The sequence below is a fragment of the Microtus oregoni genome, unplaced genomic scaffold (genome assembly GCF_018167655.1).
Source record: "Microtus oregoni isolate MIOR12 unplaced genomic scaffold, Mior012 000099F_ref0000060, whole genome shotgun sequence".
Taxonomy (NCBI): domain Eukaryota; kingdom Metazoa; phylum Chordata; class Mammalia; order Rodentia; family Cricetidae; genus Microtus; species Microtus oregoni.
Window position 1 is genome coordinate 815,906 of NW_024544712.1, and position 14,057 is coordinate 829,962.

Here is a 14,057-nt window from a genome sequence, read left to right on the forward strand (position 1 = left end):
CCTATTTTCTTAGTATCTAGGATTATCCAAAGTGGGGAAAAGTATTAATTTTGTCAGAATGATGGCCCACACCTTTAATTAATCCTACCACTCAGGAGACAGACACAAGCAGGTTTTTATGAAAAAGTTCAAGGCCACCCAGGGCTACATAATGAGACTCGGGGGAATAAAGGTATTAATTTTCATACATATATAAATTATATTTGTAAAATTACAAAATTAATTTTCATACATATGTACAATTAATATATATAATTAATTTTAATGCATATATAAAGTTCCTAAAAATGAAAACAAAATTAGGGTTCTCTGGCATTTTACTCTTTGAGTTCATCATTTTCCTCTTTACTTGGCTATGTCAATCACAGATTATAGAGAGAATGTGGTTGAAAGGTCAAACAAGAAGAATATGTAGCAGTCTCAGCCATTGCTCTCAAAAAGAATCTCTTGTGGACTGTGTATAGAATTCATGACAGCTCACATGTATTCATCTTCCAGAGTCAAGTCTTTGCTGCAGATGGTGCCCCTGCTGAGACTTCCACAACTGGAACCTCCCAAGGAGAGGGTAATAATTTGCCTTTTTCCCATTTGTACTATCTGTTGGGAAGATTTCTCAAAGAAACTGGTTGTTAGCCTAGCGGTGGTGGCGCACGCCTTTAATTCCCACACTTGGGAGGCAGAGGCAGGCGGATCTCTGTGAGTTCGAGGCCAGCCTGGTCTACAAGGGCTAGTTACAGGACAGGCTCCAAAGCTACAGAGAAACCATGTCTCGAAAAGCCAAAAAAATAAATAAATAAAAGAAACTGGTTTTCTCAGGGCTAGACTAGAATAATAGGGTGTCATTGTCACATTTACATTTACTTGTCTGGGCAGTGATTTTTCAAGGGTGAGCCCAATGTTCTGCAGATACAGACTGCTGAAGTTAATAGAACTGTAGTTGTCATTAACTTGTTAATGGTTGGTGTAGTGATATCCTTAAGTTGTACTGTTTGTGCTTTCCCATATTCCCTTTTAGTAGACTTCACGCGCTGGTTTATAGAGTTTGTTTGTGACATTATAGCTGTATGGTTTTGGGAGTTTATTCCTTTAATTAAAAGTTTTAAAATAAAATTTAGGGGATACTTTGGTTAATACTATTTCGAAGAGATTAAAATGAGAGAAAGTAAGGGCTGGAGAGATGGCTTAGTGGTTAAGAGCCATCTTAATTTTCAGAGGACCTGAGTTTAGTTCTTAACACCCACCCATCAGACAGCTTAGAGCCACCTGCCTGTTACTCTACTTTTCAGAGATCTGACACCTGGCTTTTTCAATCACCCACCACACACTAAGTGTACATGCCTCCACATCCATACACACAATTAAAAATTAAAAATAATGTGAATATTTTTCTTAATCAGTGAAGTGATAGCTAATTTGGGATCTGTTCTTTGAAGACCCAAATTCTGTTCCCAGCACCATGTTAAGGGCCTCACAGCTTCTGTGAATATCTGCACTCATGCATGTGCCCATTATACAGTTGAAAATAATATAAGTAAAATAATGGCTAATCATTTTAGTGACCTTACTGCCCTAATGAAATATGGATGGTGGCATATTAGTCAAAAAAAGTCTTTGTCTTTACTATGTGTCAGACTGTATTGGTTGCCTACAGTTAAAGAATTTTGTCTAATAAAGGGAGACCGCAACACTTACAAGATAACTGATAGAATGTACACATACTTCCATGAGATAGTGTGGGCATATATTTCCGTGTATCTTGATGGCACAGGATTTCAACATTTAAATAAAGTTACTTAAGTTTGTGCTAGGCAAGTATATGGGAACAAAAAAATTAAGTTGGCTATTTAGAAAATGCCCAATATATTATTATATATACTCTCTCATACTAATACACTATTCTAGGGATAAAATTGCACAAGCTTCAGGATGTGATGGTTGCATGGATGGTTGGTTCATGCCCCACCATCGTCTTTTAACCTTGTTCATTGCCTTTGTCATTCAGCTACAGTGGCAATCAGAGTGTTTGATATGCACACGTACCCTAAAATGGAGGAAATTCTTTCTACCTATGGCTTGATTTTTTTTTAATGTTTTGCAAGTGAAAGTGAACAGGTGGTTTTCTTCCAGGAACTTCAACTCCAGAGGACACTCGAGAAGGGAAGAAAGATAAAGAGGGGGACCGGACCTCTGAGGAAGGCAAGCAGAAAGGCAAGGGCAGCAAACCTTTAATGCCTACCTCTACTATCCTTCGTCTTCTGGCAGAGTTGGTGAGATCCTATGTTGGTATTGCAACCCTGATTGCAAACTACAGCTATACCGTGGGCCAGTCTGAGCTGATCAAAGAGGTAATGTTTCTAGTTTTTCCTTTCAGTGTTATTCTTTGATCATTTGGTTACCTCTTAGACTCTGTTGGAAACTCTTGAATGCCAAATATTCACCTAATGCCGAAAGAACAACTAGGCTTTTCGCCGTGATGTCAAGCAGTCGGGGTAATTAGGGAAATCAGTTAATGAAGTCTTCCATATCTTGTTTTGCTTAACAAATTTTGAGATTCATTTTTTGTATTTTCAGAGTTTTCATCTCATGGTTGTATTTTCTATTGTATGAATGTGCTGTAATCTTTTATTATTGTTAATTGACATTTGAATCATTTTGTGTATGGAGCTATCGCTGTAGTGCTGCTGTTAACATCTTATTCATGTCTTGGTAAACATACAGATGCATATCTCTTGGGTGATAGATTGCCTAAGAGTGTTTTTTGCTGAGCTCTAGCGCATGAATTTGTATGACTTTAACAGAAGGCACCTAAAGTTTACCAGAGTGTTAGTGGTCTGAGTGTATATATTACCAGACGCGTATGAAAATTTTGATTGTTTCATATATGCTACCACATGATAGTCAATTTTACTCATTCCAGTAGGGTTGTTAGGATTTGTATTTCCTTGTTTACTATATTTTCATATTTATTGGATATTTGGAATGTATCTGTTAAAGGTGCTTGCTTGCTTTGCTTGCTTGGGTTGCTTGAGTTTGTTGGTGAGACTATTTTGTTGTTCAAACTGGCCTTAAGTTCCTGGGCTCAATCTTCAATCCTCAGCCCGCCTCTGGAATAGTTGAACTAACACCTGGCTTGAAGTTTTTCATTAAATTCTTTATCGTATATGTAAGCCCCTTATTGACATATATGCATTCCATATATATATGTGTGTGTGTGTGTGTGCGTGTGTATGTTACTAGGTTTTTATTCATATAAGTAATAATTTATGGAATAAGACTTTAAGCTATAAATGTATTGAGTATCTTGCCCATTAAATATCTAAACATCTTACAGCTATGGCTAGATGTTTAACAAAAACTATTGATTATCTTTGCCCCCACATCAGAGTTAGTAGTAGTAATATCTCTTCATAGTAGGAGAAAAGGCTGAGAGCCACAAAGTATGGGAACAAAAGTAAAATTTGTCTTAGATTCCAAGCTAAGTGCTTGCTATTTGTTTTCTCTGCTTTCCTAAACTGCAAATCTTTTCTCAGATTGTACCATTAATAATGATAGATGACATAGCTTAGATTCAAAAAGTAATTTTTACTTTGTATTTCATTGGGAGTTAAATTTTGTTTCTATTAATCTGTTCTAAACTCACTTTGTCCAGTTTTTCAGGCTCCAGAATTCTACTTAGAGATACAAATTTGACATAAAATTGGTTATTTAAATCATGAACTGGGTGACATTTATTACATTATTACATTTACAGTGTTGTGCAGCTATCACTTCTTTCTTCAAAAATCTGCCTGAATAATAAAAACTAATTTCTCTAAAAGTCAATATAGAACTTAGAGAGAAAAAGAAGATTTTTGTCTTAACTTCTTTTTGCTATTTTTTTGTAATCCTATATTGAAATTTTTATTTATATGTGTCTCTGACTATGCTCTCTGTCTCCTATTCAGCTCTTGCAAGTTTCCAGCACAGGGTATCAGGCACATTGCAAGTTTCAGAAGGGATTGTAACATTCAAAAATGGATATTTGAATCCTTCATCCTTGACTAAATTCTTGATGCAAGCCACTTTTCTTTAGGTCTCATATTACCCACTTAACAGCTGGAGAAAATATGCTTTATTTGCTTCAATTTTACTGGTTTGGTATAAGCAGTTCCATTAAAGTCACTCTAAGTTTTAGGGATCCAATGCAGTTAGCTCTCATCTGAAATCCCAGTACTCTAAAAGTAGGGACAAGGATTCCAAGTTTCCGGCTAGCCTAGACTATATAATCCAATCTCAATTTTTATTAATATTAAAAAATACCAAATATTGTTGAGTGTGGCGGCACACACCTTTAATCTCAGGTCTAGGGACAGTTAGTGGCCATAATGGTCTATATGGTAAATCCCAGGAGAGCCAGGGCTACACAGTGTGAGGCCGTGTCTTAAATATAAAAAACAGTAAGTGACTACCTCCATGATACTGAGTTTTGAGAAATTAATGGGATCTGGAAGCGTTAAAAAGCCTCTCAAAGAATTCTAATTGGTTCACTACTTAACCCAGTTGTATCTTGAATGACTTGAAAGTAAAACCGTTTGTATACTTTGTTGTTATACAAATGATGTAGCTTAATTGTACTTGTGAATAAATGTCACGATTAATGACTTTCAGGACTGCAGTGTGCTAGCTTTTGTCCTGGACCACCTCCTTCCACATACCCAGAATGCAGAAGACAAGGACACACCTGCCTTGGCCCGTCTGTTCCTTGCAAGTCTGGCTGCTGCAGGGAGTGGCACAGATGCTCAGGTGGCCCTAGTGAATGAAGTAAAAGCAGCCCTGGGACGGGCACTTGCTATGGCTGAGAGTACAGAGAAACATGCCAGGTAAAGCCTGTGCCTAGCCTAATGCTGATAAGCAAGAACATCTCTTACTCCATGGTGCAAGGGGGTTCCTTGCACTTGACCAAGAATTCTAGTCATCCTAACAATGTACATAAAGTCTTTTCCCCACAGTGAACTGATTATATTTGAAGGAAGAAGATAACACAACTTGAGAAAAAAACAAATGAATGTTTTGACTCTTTAAACACAAAATTGAGCAGGTTTTATCATTTCTATAGTAAACAGTACTAATGAGAAGGTCAATTCTCTGTGTAGATATTATTTCCAGAAGAAAAAGACAAAGAACATACGTAAAACGATTATCTAAAGCAAGTTAGTAAAGTCATCATTTAAATATGGGCTATATTCACTTGACAGAGGTATCAAACTTCTTTCCCAGACTTCAGGCAGTGATGTGTATCATCAGTACTATTATGGAGTCCTGCCCCTCCACCTCCAGCTTCTACAGTAGTGCTACAGCCAAGACTCAGCATAATGGCATGAACAACATCATTCGACTGTTCCTCAAGAAGGGACTAGTCAATGACCTGGCCAGAGTTCCTCACAGCCTAGACTTGTCCAGGTAAAGTAATGCCCTGTTGTTCTACATGTTTGGAGAAGCACCTTTTCTTAAAAGAAAACTTCAGTTGTAAATAAAAGTTATGATGTGCTTACTAAGTGGATAGATGTTAATTGGTTTAATATTATTCTTGATGTTTTCTGAAATGATGAGGTCTACTTTCCTACAAAAGATTGCCTTTTAGATTTGGTACTGTTGCTTCCTTGCAGTGTAGTTTAGCTATACATTTATTCTGTTCCTGTAAACTTACAGTTGGCTCTAAAGATTTACTGAAGCAGTTTAAATCTGTCTTAAGTGAAAGCTCAGATGTTAAGCTCAGTAATGGCACTTATTAACAGCACTACTTAGCACTATCAAACTCAGTCGTATAATGTCGGATGTCTATATATTTATATCTTGGTACTGTTTTTTCTGTTTTTGTTTTACTTTTCTGGAGCTCTTTTTAAACATAGTATTATTTAACCTCCAAGTATTAAGTAAATGTTTCCTTAAAATGAAACATTTATGTTCACATGCTCCCAGTTATTTTAATTGAGCCTTTCCCTGAGAACATGTTTTGATCCAGGGTCCAGTGAAGATTGTACATGACATTTGGATTTCAAAAAGTCTTTTTTCTCTAGGCAGGGATACATCCTAGTTGGTATAGTCTTTGCTAGCATGCATGAAGCTCTCTGTCAGATCCATAATATTGCATAAATCAGGGTTGCTGATAAATAGCATAGCACCAACATACGGAAGATGGAAAAAGAGGGCCAGGAATTTGAGGCCATTTGGGGCTGCATAAAACACAGTCTCAAAAGGGAAAAGGGTCTATTGCGTTTCGTGATATTTGACTAGGCCAAAGAACTCAGGGTGAATGTGTTACAGATGATCCCCTGAGTCTACGTTTATGTGATTTCCCCCTTACAGATGTATTTCTGGTTAAACATTTTAGGAAAAATTATTAATATGATATTTACTCTTCACATCAATTTTGGCAATATGTAGATCGACTGCCATTCTTCAGTGATTTTTTTTTTTTTAAAAAAAAAATCCTGCTTTTAGCCAGGCATGGTGTCCCATGCCATTAATCCCAACACTTGGGAGGCAAAAGCAGGCAAGTCTTGAGTTTGAGGCTAGGCTGGTCTACAGAGTAAGTTTCAGGACAGCCAGAGATGTTTTGCAGAGAAGCTATGGCTAGAAAATCAAAGCAAAACAAAATCTGCTTTTATATGCTTGTCACTATAGATTCATTCTATATTCACCATTTTTGTGGTCCTTTGTTATCAGTGTTCTTGGTGCTCAAATCAAACCTGAGTTTATCTTCCTGTCATTTTTGAAAATTTTCTCACAGAATGATACCCCAAGCTCGTTTTGTTCTGTTTTGTTTGTTTTGCAAGATGGTTTCTCTGCATAACACCCCTGACTTTCCTGAAACTAGCTGTGTAGACCAGGCTGGCCTTGAACTCACAGAGTTCTGGCTGCCTCTGCCTCTGCCTCTCAAAGTGTTGGAATTAAAGGCATGGACCACTACACCTGGATCTATAGCTCATTTGTAGTTTCCATGTCCTAGTTTTTTAGATGTGTTCTTATGAGCTTTGGTTCATTTTAGTGATGATTGGTATCGATTACTGTCAGATAATAGCAAGAATCCTCTAGTATTAATGGGGTCCTGCTTAGTCTCGTGTACCTTATAACACTTAGAAATCATGCTGCACCTCTAACTACAGATCCTGTGACATTTTCACTGAACTTAAGGAACCCTGCATAATATAGACTTAAATGATCTTTTAAGATCTTGAGATTTAACGACTAAAAGCTAGACATGCGGTGGCACACAACTATAATCCTAGCACTTAGAAGGAAGAGAATCAGTAGTTTAGGATCATCCCCTACTACACAGAGATTTTGACTAGCCCGAGGCAGCTAGCTACATGAGACTGAAGAAAAGAGGATATAAGTACAAAATAAAGGGATTTGGAAATGTTTTTGTTTTGTTGATTAGTTGGTTGGTTTTGGTTTTCCTTGGTAGTCTAAATAGTTTGCTATTTGCTTGTGGTAATTCAAAATTCTGCCTCTACTCAAGAATTTTTCATGTGTTTACTATAGCTTCATGAAATAGGACATTGATTTAACCTTTGCTTTACTAGGCCGTATTCTTTGAAAGTCTTTAAACCATAGAGTCTTTTCTTCTAAATGCCAGGTTGAAAGTTCCATACTTTGTGCCCATTTCTTTTTCTCTCTAATAGCTTCTATTTTTTTAAAAAAAAATCCTTAGTTATGCTTAGCAGATGGACACCTAGTGTTTCTATACTCAGTTCATCTCTGTATTTTTTCTTTATCTCAGTCCCAATATGGCCAATACGGTCAATGCTGCTCTAAAACCTTTGGAAACACTTTCCCGGATTGTAAACCAGCCCAGTAGCCTTTTTGGCAGCAAGAGTGCTTCTAACAAGAGCAAGTCTGAGCAGGATGCCCAAGGAGCCTCTCAAGATTCAAATAACCATCAACAAGATCCAGGTAGGGATTAAGAAACAATGTACTGGAAAGCTAGAAGGGTGGGAGTTGTTGCTTTGTAGCTATGGAATTAAGCTGTTCTAGTTTTGTGTTATTTCCCTGGGAACTTGCTGTCCTTGTAGATATCTGTAGTATTGATGTGGGAATTTAGCCCAAGAACAATTTCTTCACATTACAGCCTTATTTTGGTATCCTCACGTGTAGCCTTGTCTTTCATTTGTCATCTATTTGTTTATACTCTGAGAATTTGTAAACTTGCCCAAGGAAGGGGCCTTACTGTGTTCCTGCTGCCTCATGGTACCAGCATATAAGCAACCTTTTGATTATTATGCTGGTTGGTTGATTGTTTCAGGCGAGCCTGGGGAAGCAGAAGTGCAGGAGGAGGATCATGATGTCTCTCAGACAGAGGTGGCAGATGGGGATATCATGGATGGGGAGGCTGAAACCGACTCAGTGGTGATTGCTGGGCAGCCTGAGGTGCTCAGTTCACAAGAGATGCAGGTAGGGAGGCAGATCATTCTGGCAATCTTTTGCGGCGCTGAACCAAACCCCCAGGTGGTGTGGGTGGGTGAGTACTTTAGATCTTTGTCTCAATGGGTCTTAAGAGGAACACAGATGATATGCTTACTTGATGCTCAGTGAATGTATTTGAATTGTTTTTTAAAGGAGGACAGAACCAGAATGCCATGCACTGTGAAATGGTATAGATCGCAACCAGACACAGATGAAATGTTAATCTGACCGAGTGCCCAGTGTCTTTGATTTATTTGGCTCTGATCATTATTGAAAGCTACTTAGCTTCACTTTATGCCATACCACCAGATCTTGCTGGGTTGTTTCAATATCAGTCTTCTAAAGATGCTAAAGAAAGCATGGTAATTTGGTGGCAATGGCTAAGAAACTGTGCCTATGGACCTTAGCTGCTGGCTGTATATTGATCTGTATGTATTCCTGGGCAGTCTAAGACTAACCTAGTATCCATTAACCAAGATAGACCCATTTGAAAGACAGTCTTGAGTGTGGCTTTATTGGAAGCAATGATAGTCTCTGTGTCAACAGCACCACATCTACAGTTTCTGTGTCATAACCTATCACATACTATTATAGAAACATGCTCCCTTGATGGCTTTTTTAGGAGTTCCAGTGCTAGCACATTGATAGACTTGTATGCATCCATATATATATGTTCTATTTCTCTCCAGGTTGAGAATGAGCTGGAGGACCTGATAGATGAGTTGCTTGAGAGGGATGGCGGATCTGGGAACAGTACAATTATAGGTGAGAGCCCCAGAACTGAGTATAGCTTCTTCCTTTGTGTCAGTCTCTCTTGGGAGGACCCTTTTTCTCATCATCTGCTTGCTCAGCTCTGCCTAAGGGCTCATATAGCCAGCCTAGATTGCTGCTTGTCTTGATGTTGTTGGTGTTAACAGAAGAGAAATTTATAAGCTGTCTACAGGCCTGTGACAGGTCTGAATTGTTGTTGCCTGTGTTGGGGTGGTGGTAGGGTGGCCATAAGTATAGATGATAACATCAGGCACATCAAAAGAGTGTTTATTCAGAGGCCTAGAAGAGGCTGTAGGATGAGAAATTGCTTTTTTTTTTCAGTTCTTCAATGAAGTCCAGGGGCTTTCTGCCTCTGTGTCTCGATAATGTAAACAAGAGTGGTCATTCCTTAAGGATGGCCCCTTTAAAATCTCAAATGGAAAAATGACAAAGGTAACCAGCTGCCACCTCACTGTGAAGGTGTTTATGTTATTGTACTGATCAAGAAAACCAAAGGATAAATGGAAGTAGACATATTCTTAAAGATACAAAGCTTTTCCACACCCATCGTACTCTGTGATTGCACAATAAGTGGGATTGGCAAGACAGATGTGATCGTTCCATTTTACAGATGAGGAATCTGAGACTCAGACAGGTAAAGTGACTGGCCAAGCTCACCTAGATAGTTGACAGCAGAGAATCGAGGTATTCTCCCTCATCGGATAAAGAAAAAGGAGGAAAAGGAAAAAAAACCAAACGTGGATATCTGTTAGGTGTACATAGCTACTTAGACGCACCCAGTCTGGAAAGGGAAGTCCTCTGTTGTTCAGTGAAGGCTCTGCTCTGTAACCTTCAGTGAGCAGAAGTGGAGAGGATGAATCACAAGAGGACGTGCTGATGGATGAAGCTCCTTCCAACCTCAGCCAAGCTTCCACCTTGCAGGCCAACCGAGAAGGTGAGAGTGCCGAGGCCAGAAAGGCCTCCCTTCTTGCCCTGCACGTCTGACAGATACTACACTAGGGTTTTCCTGGAGGCAGCTGCCCATATGTGCAGAATAAGGAAGCATCTGTCTGCATGCGCTGACCTATACCATCCACTTTATCCTCAGCCAGTTTTTCAAATAACGTGTTACTACTGCTTGCCCAAAGTTTGTCACTTCTTACTTGGTTCGCTTTCTTCTCACCCACCTGCTGTCATCGCTCCAGATTCCCTCTTATCAACAGGATGCAGTCAGTAGCAAAACAGGACTGGAAAGGCAAGGGGGCACCGACAGACTTGGCCAAGTCCTACACCATGGCTCCTCAAAGCACCACCCTGGAGCCAGCTTCCACATTCAGCAACCCTGCTCAGCGTGTTGATGATTGATTGGCACTCTCAGGAAATCTGGGCTGGCTCACTAAGTCTGTACATCACCCTAGATCTGATTCTTCCTCTCTTAGAGTCAGATACCCCATCGCCTTCCCGCTCAGTCTGCCGGCCTGCACAGTGGCCTGTTTTCTAGCTACTCAGTATAGTCCTCCAATGTGCTCCCTTTGTTTTAGATTCCATGAATATCCTGGATCCTGAGGATGAGGAGGAGCACACTCAGGAAGAGGACAGCAGTGGCAGTAACGAGGATGAGGATGATAGTCAGGATGAAGAGGAGGAGGAGGAGGAAGATGAGGAAGATGATCAGGTGAGGGGGGACTGTGTTTGGGTTGGTTCAGATGACCTCTTCCATGGGAACACAGAACTACAGAAAAAAACGGACAATCTGGGTTACTAGCTAGCCTCGTCGCCTCCCTCCCTCATGTGCTCATGTGGCCATGACACCAGAACACTTACCTCCAGCAATTCTCCATCTCGTATTTTCCCTTAAGGAGGATGATGAAGGTGAAGAAGGAGATGAAGATGATGACGACGATGGTTCTGAGATGGAATTGGATGAGGATTACCCTGATATGAACGCTTCTCCCTTGGTCCGATTTGAGCGCTTTGACCGGGAGGATGATCTCATCATTGAGTTTGACAACATGTTCTCCAGTGCTAGTAAGATACAGGGGCTCAGCTGGGTTTTATCTATTGATTCTTATACCCTTCCCTAGGGTAAGCCAAGCAGTGAACTAAAGCAGCCATCGATCTGATAGAGGACAACACTCCTTTACTATACTCACATCCTGGGGCAAGGGATATCTGAATTCATCTCTCTGGATAGCATATCCTTGCAAGAAGGAATCGGAGGAGGCTGCTCTTGTTCCAACTCAGTAAACAGGGAGCTCTTAGAGCCTGGACAACTTGATGTTTTACTTGATTGAAAAAAAAAATGAGACCAAGTCTGACTACATCAGGCACCTGAATGCACACTGCAGTGACAGGGCAATCAATAATCCTTAATTATGTAACGCTGGATCTCAAGGGTTTGGATGGACACCGCTGAGCCTGGCCTTAGGGAGTGGATTTAATAGATTCAATGTTCATCACGGATGGAACTGTTCAGGAGAGAGAAGGAATCTCTCCACTCCTTTCCTATCAACATCAACGTTCCCTTGTAGCAACGAGTTCTTACCCTCAAGCTGTCTTCATGGGACAGATCTTACCTCAAATCACAAGCATAACATAGCTGAAAATACTTAAGAATTCTGGTCTGTTGTCTTGGCCATAATCTTTTACCTCTGAGCCTCAGTTTGTCACCTGTAAATGAAAAGCATGAAGAGGAAAAAAAAAGCAGTAGATAATTTTCAAGATACCATCTATGATACTCTTAGCGTTTTTGCTGTTTTCGTCAATCTTATAAGTATTTGAGCCTTTGTTCATTCAACAAATTAAACGAATATTTGAGATGTGCCTACTGGTCCATGGTACTGGGGATAAGGTTGTAAAAAAATGCAGTTTTTACCCTTTATAAGAGCTTATAGGTTGTTAGGACATCACATTGTAGTACATTAAGAAAACACAGAGTAAAGGTGTATCTAACTCAGCCTATTAGACTGTAACCTATTAGAAGTAACATCTTGATCTGAAAACAAAAGAACAGGTGAGGAAGGGAAGTAAAGTCATTTAGGCAGAGGAGCCAGCATGTGTTTGAAGGGCCTAGAAGCATCACTGTGTTTGTATTGAAAATGGGTTGTGGAAAGGTAGTGTTTAGGATTTTGTTGAGGTGGTGTCTTGACATATGGTAGTATCCGAGACAATAGATTTGGTGTGGGGATGAGGGAGAAAGGGAAAAAGTTCAGGTTTCCTTTTGAGTAAGTAAGGCCCAGGAGACATGGGTTCTACTTGAACAGCCATGGAAGAAACTTATTTTTGGGACTGACCCCATTTGCATATTATCCTTGCAGCAGACATCCCTCCATCCCCAGGAAATATCCCTACCACCCACCCATTGATGGTACGTCATGCAGATCACAGTTCCCTGACGCTGGGCAGTGGCTCTTCTACAACTCGTCTCACCCAGGGCATCGGTCGCAGTCAGAGGACCCTAAGACAGCTGACAGCCAATACAGGCCATACCATTCATGTTCACTACCCTGGAAACCGCCAGCCTAACCCTCCTCTTATACTACAGAGGTGAGTTAGAAGCACAATCTGTTGGACTCCATGGAGCTCTTAGAATTTTAACTGAGCTTGAACATTGTCTTGACCATAAGGATAAACAGTCCCTTGAAAATAAGATGTGTGCTACATGTGCTGTATTTAGGGAAAGAATACCAAGCTTATGTAACTTTTACTTTAAAAGTACTGCTCAACCTTGTGTGATGCCACATACCTACTATCCCAGCACTCTGGAACCTTAGGCAACATCACAAAGGTAAGGTCAGCCTTGGCTACTATGTACATAATAAGACCAGCAAGCATCTCTAACAGTTTAATAAAACAAAGACAAGGTTCTTGTGCTATAGCTTAGAATTTAGTAAGTGAGAAACTTATACAATGGCTTAAGGGTGTACAATAGAAACATTTATACCTAACACAGTGCCTGACATACAAAAGCTTTCTGGTAGCACTTAGGTGTTCAAGGAACTATAGAATGATAGGCAGTTTAAGCTCATTATTATCAAACTAATATGCTAATCAGAATGGCAGTAAAGGTTTAAATGCAGTAATATTAAATTCCATCCTAGGTTTAGTAGATCTACACACACGATCTCATGGTAGTGGGTTTCTGTGGACTTAAAAAACGACAGCGGTACCTAACTAACCATTACCCTGCAGGTTACTTGGTCCCTCAGCTGCTGCTGACATCCTTCAGCTGAGCAGTAGCCTTCCTTTACAAAGCCGAGGCCGGGCCCGCCTCCTGGTGGGCAATGATGATGTCCATATCATTGCCAGGTCTGATGATGAGCTGCTGGATGACTTTTTCCATGATCAGAGCACAGCTACTAGCCAAGCAGGCAAGTTTATGCAATAAGAGGGAGGGATAGTTACTGGGTTCTTGTTCAATTCTAAGAAGAGCAGTATCTTTCCTAGAGAAACTTCATTTTATAGGAGTCAAAGCCACTTGGTTACTTAGCCAAAGGCAACAACTCTTTATTGCTTCTGGGTACCTGTTAAGCTGTTATATGCCAAACCTTGTGACAGACCATGGGTCCTTTTTGGGAAAATAAGGCGATTTTTTTTTTAGGTCAATCAACACAATATAAAACCCAGAATTTCACTTCATTTTATTCTCCTATAGGAACCCTGTCCAGCATCCCCACAGCTCTGACCCGGTGGACAGAGGAATGCAAAGTTCTTGATGCTGAGAGCATGCACGACTGTGTTTCAGGTGTGTTAAGTTGGTCGTCAGGACAGTAATAAGCCTTCCATTGCTAAGATGAGTATGCACAGAGTTGTTTCTAATTCTCTGGTTGCAAGCTCTGCCTCAACCTTCCAAAGCAGCCTCT

At 40.1% G+C, this 14,057-nt stretch overlaps 1 protein-coding gene across 1 annotated transcript in view; it reads left to right on the forward strand.

Moving 5' to 3' along the window:
- Window positions 1-14,057, forward strand: part of LOC121443059 (E3 ubiquitin-protein ligase HUWE1-like) — a 135,352-nt gene that overhangs the window by 96,775 nt on the left and 24,520 nt on the right. Inside the window, exons 45-57 of the mRNA XM_041644738.1 lie at window positions 499-565; window positions 2,128-2,345; window positions 4,648-4,859; window positions 5,257-5,439; window positions 7,763-7,935; window positions 8,285-8,433; window positions 9,135-9,210; window positions 10,052-10,150; window positions 10,737-10,870; window positions 11,055-11,223; window positions 12,513-12,741; window positions 13,387-13,565; window positions 13,850-13,939. Coding sequence (XP_041500672.1) covers window positions 499-565; window positions 2,128-2,345; window positions 4,648-4,859; window positions 5,257-5,439; window positions 7,763-7,935; window positions 8,285-8,433; window positions 9,135-9,210; window positions 10,052-10,150; window positions 10,737-10,870; window positions 11,055-11,223; window positions 12,513-12,741; window positions 13,387-13,565; window positions 13,850-13,939 — 1,978 coding nt within the window. The remainder of the gene's footprint in view (window positions 1-498; window positions 566-2,127; window positions 2,346-4,647; window positions 4,860-5,256; window positions 5,440-7,762; window positions 7,936-8,284; window positions 8,434-9,134; window positions 9,211-10,051; window positions 10,151-10,736; window positions 10,871-11,054; window positions 11,224-12,512; window positions 12,742-13,386; window positions 13,566-13,849; window positions 13,940-14,057) is intronic.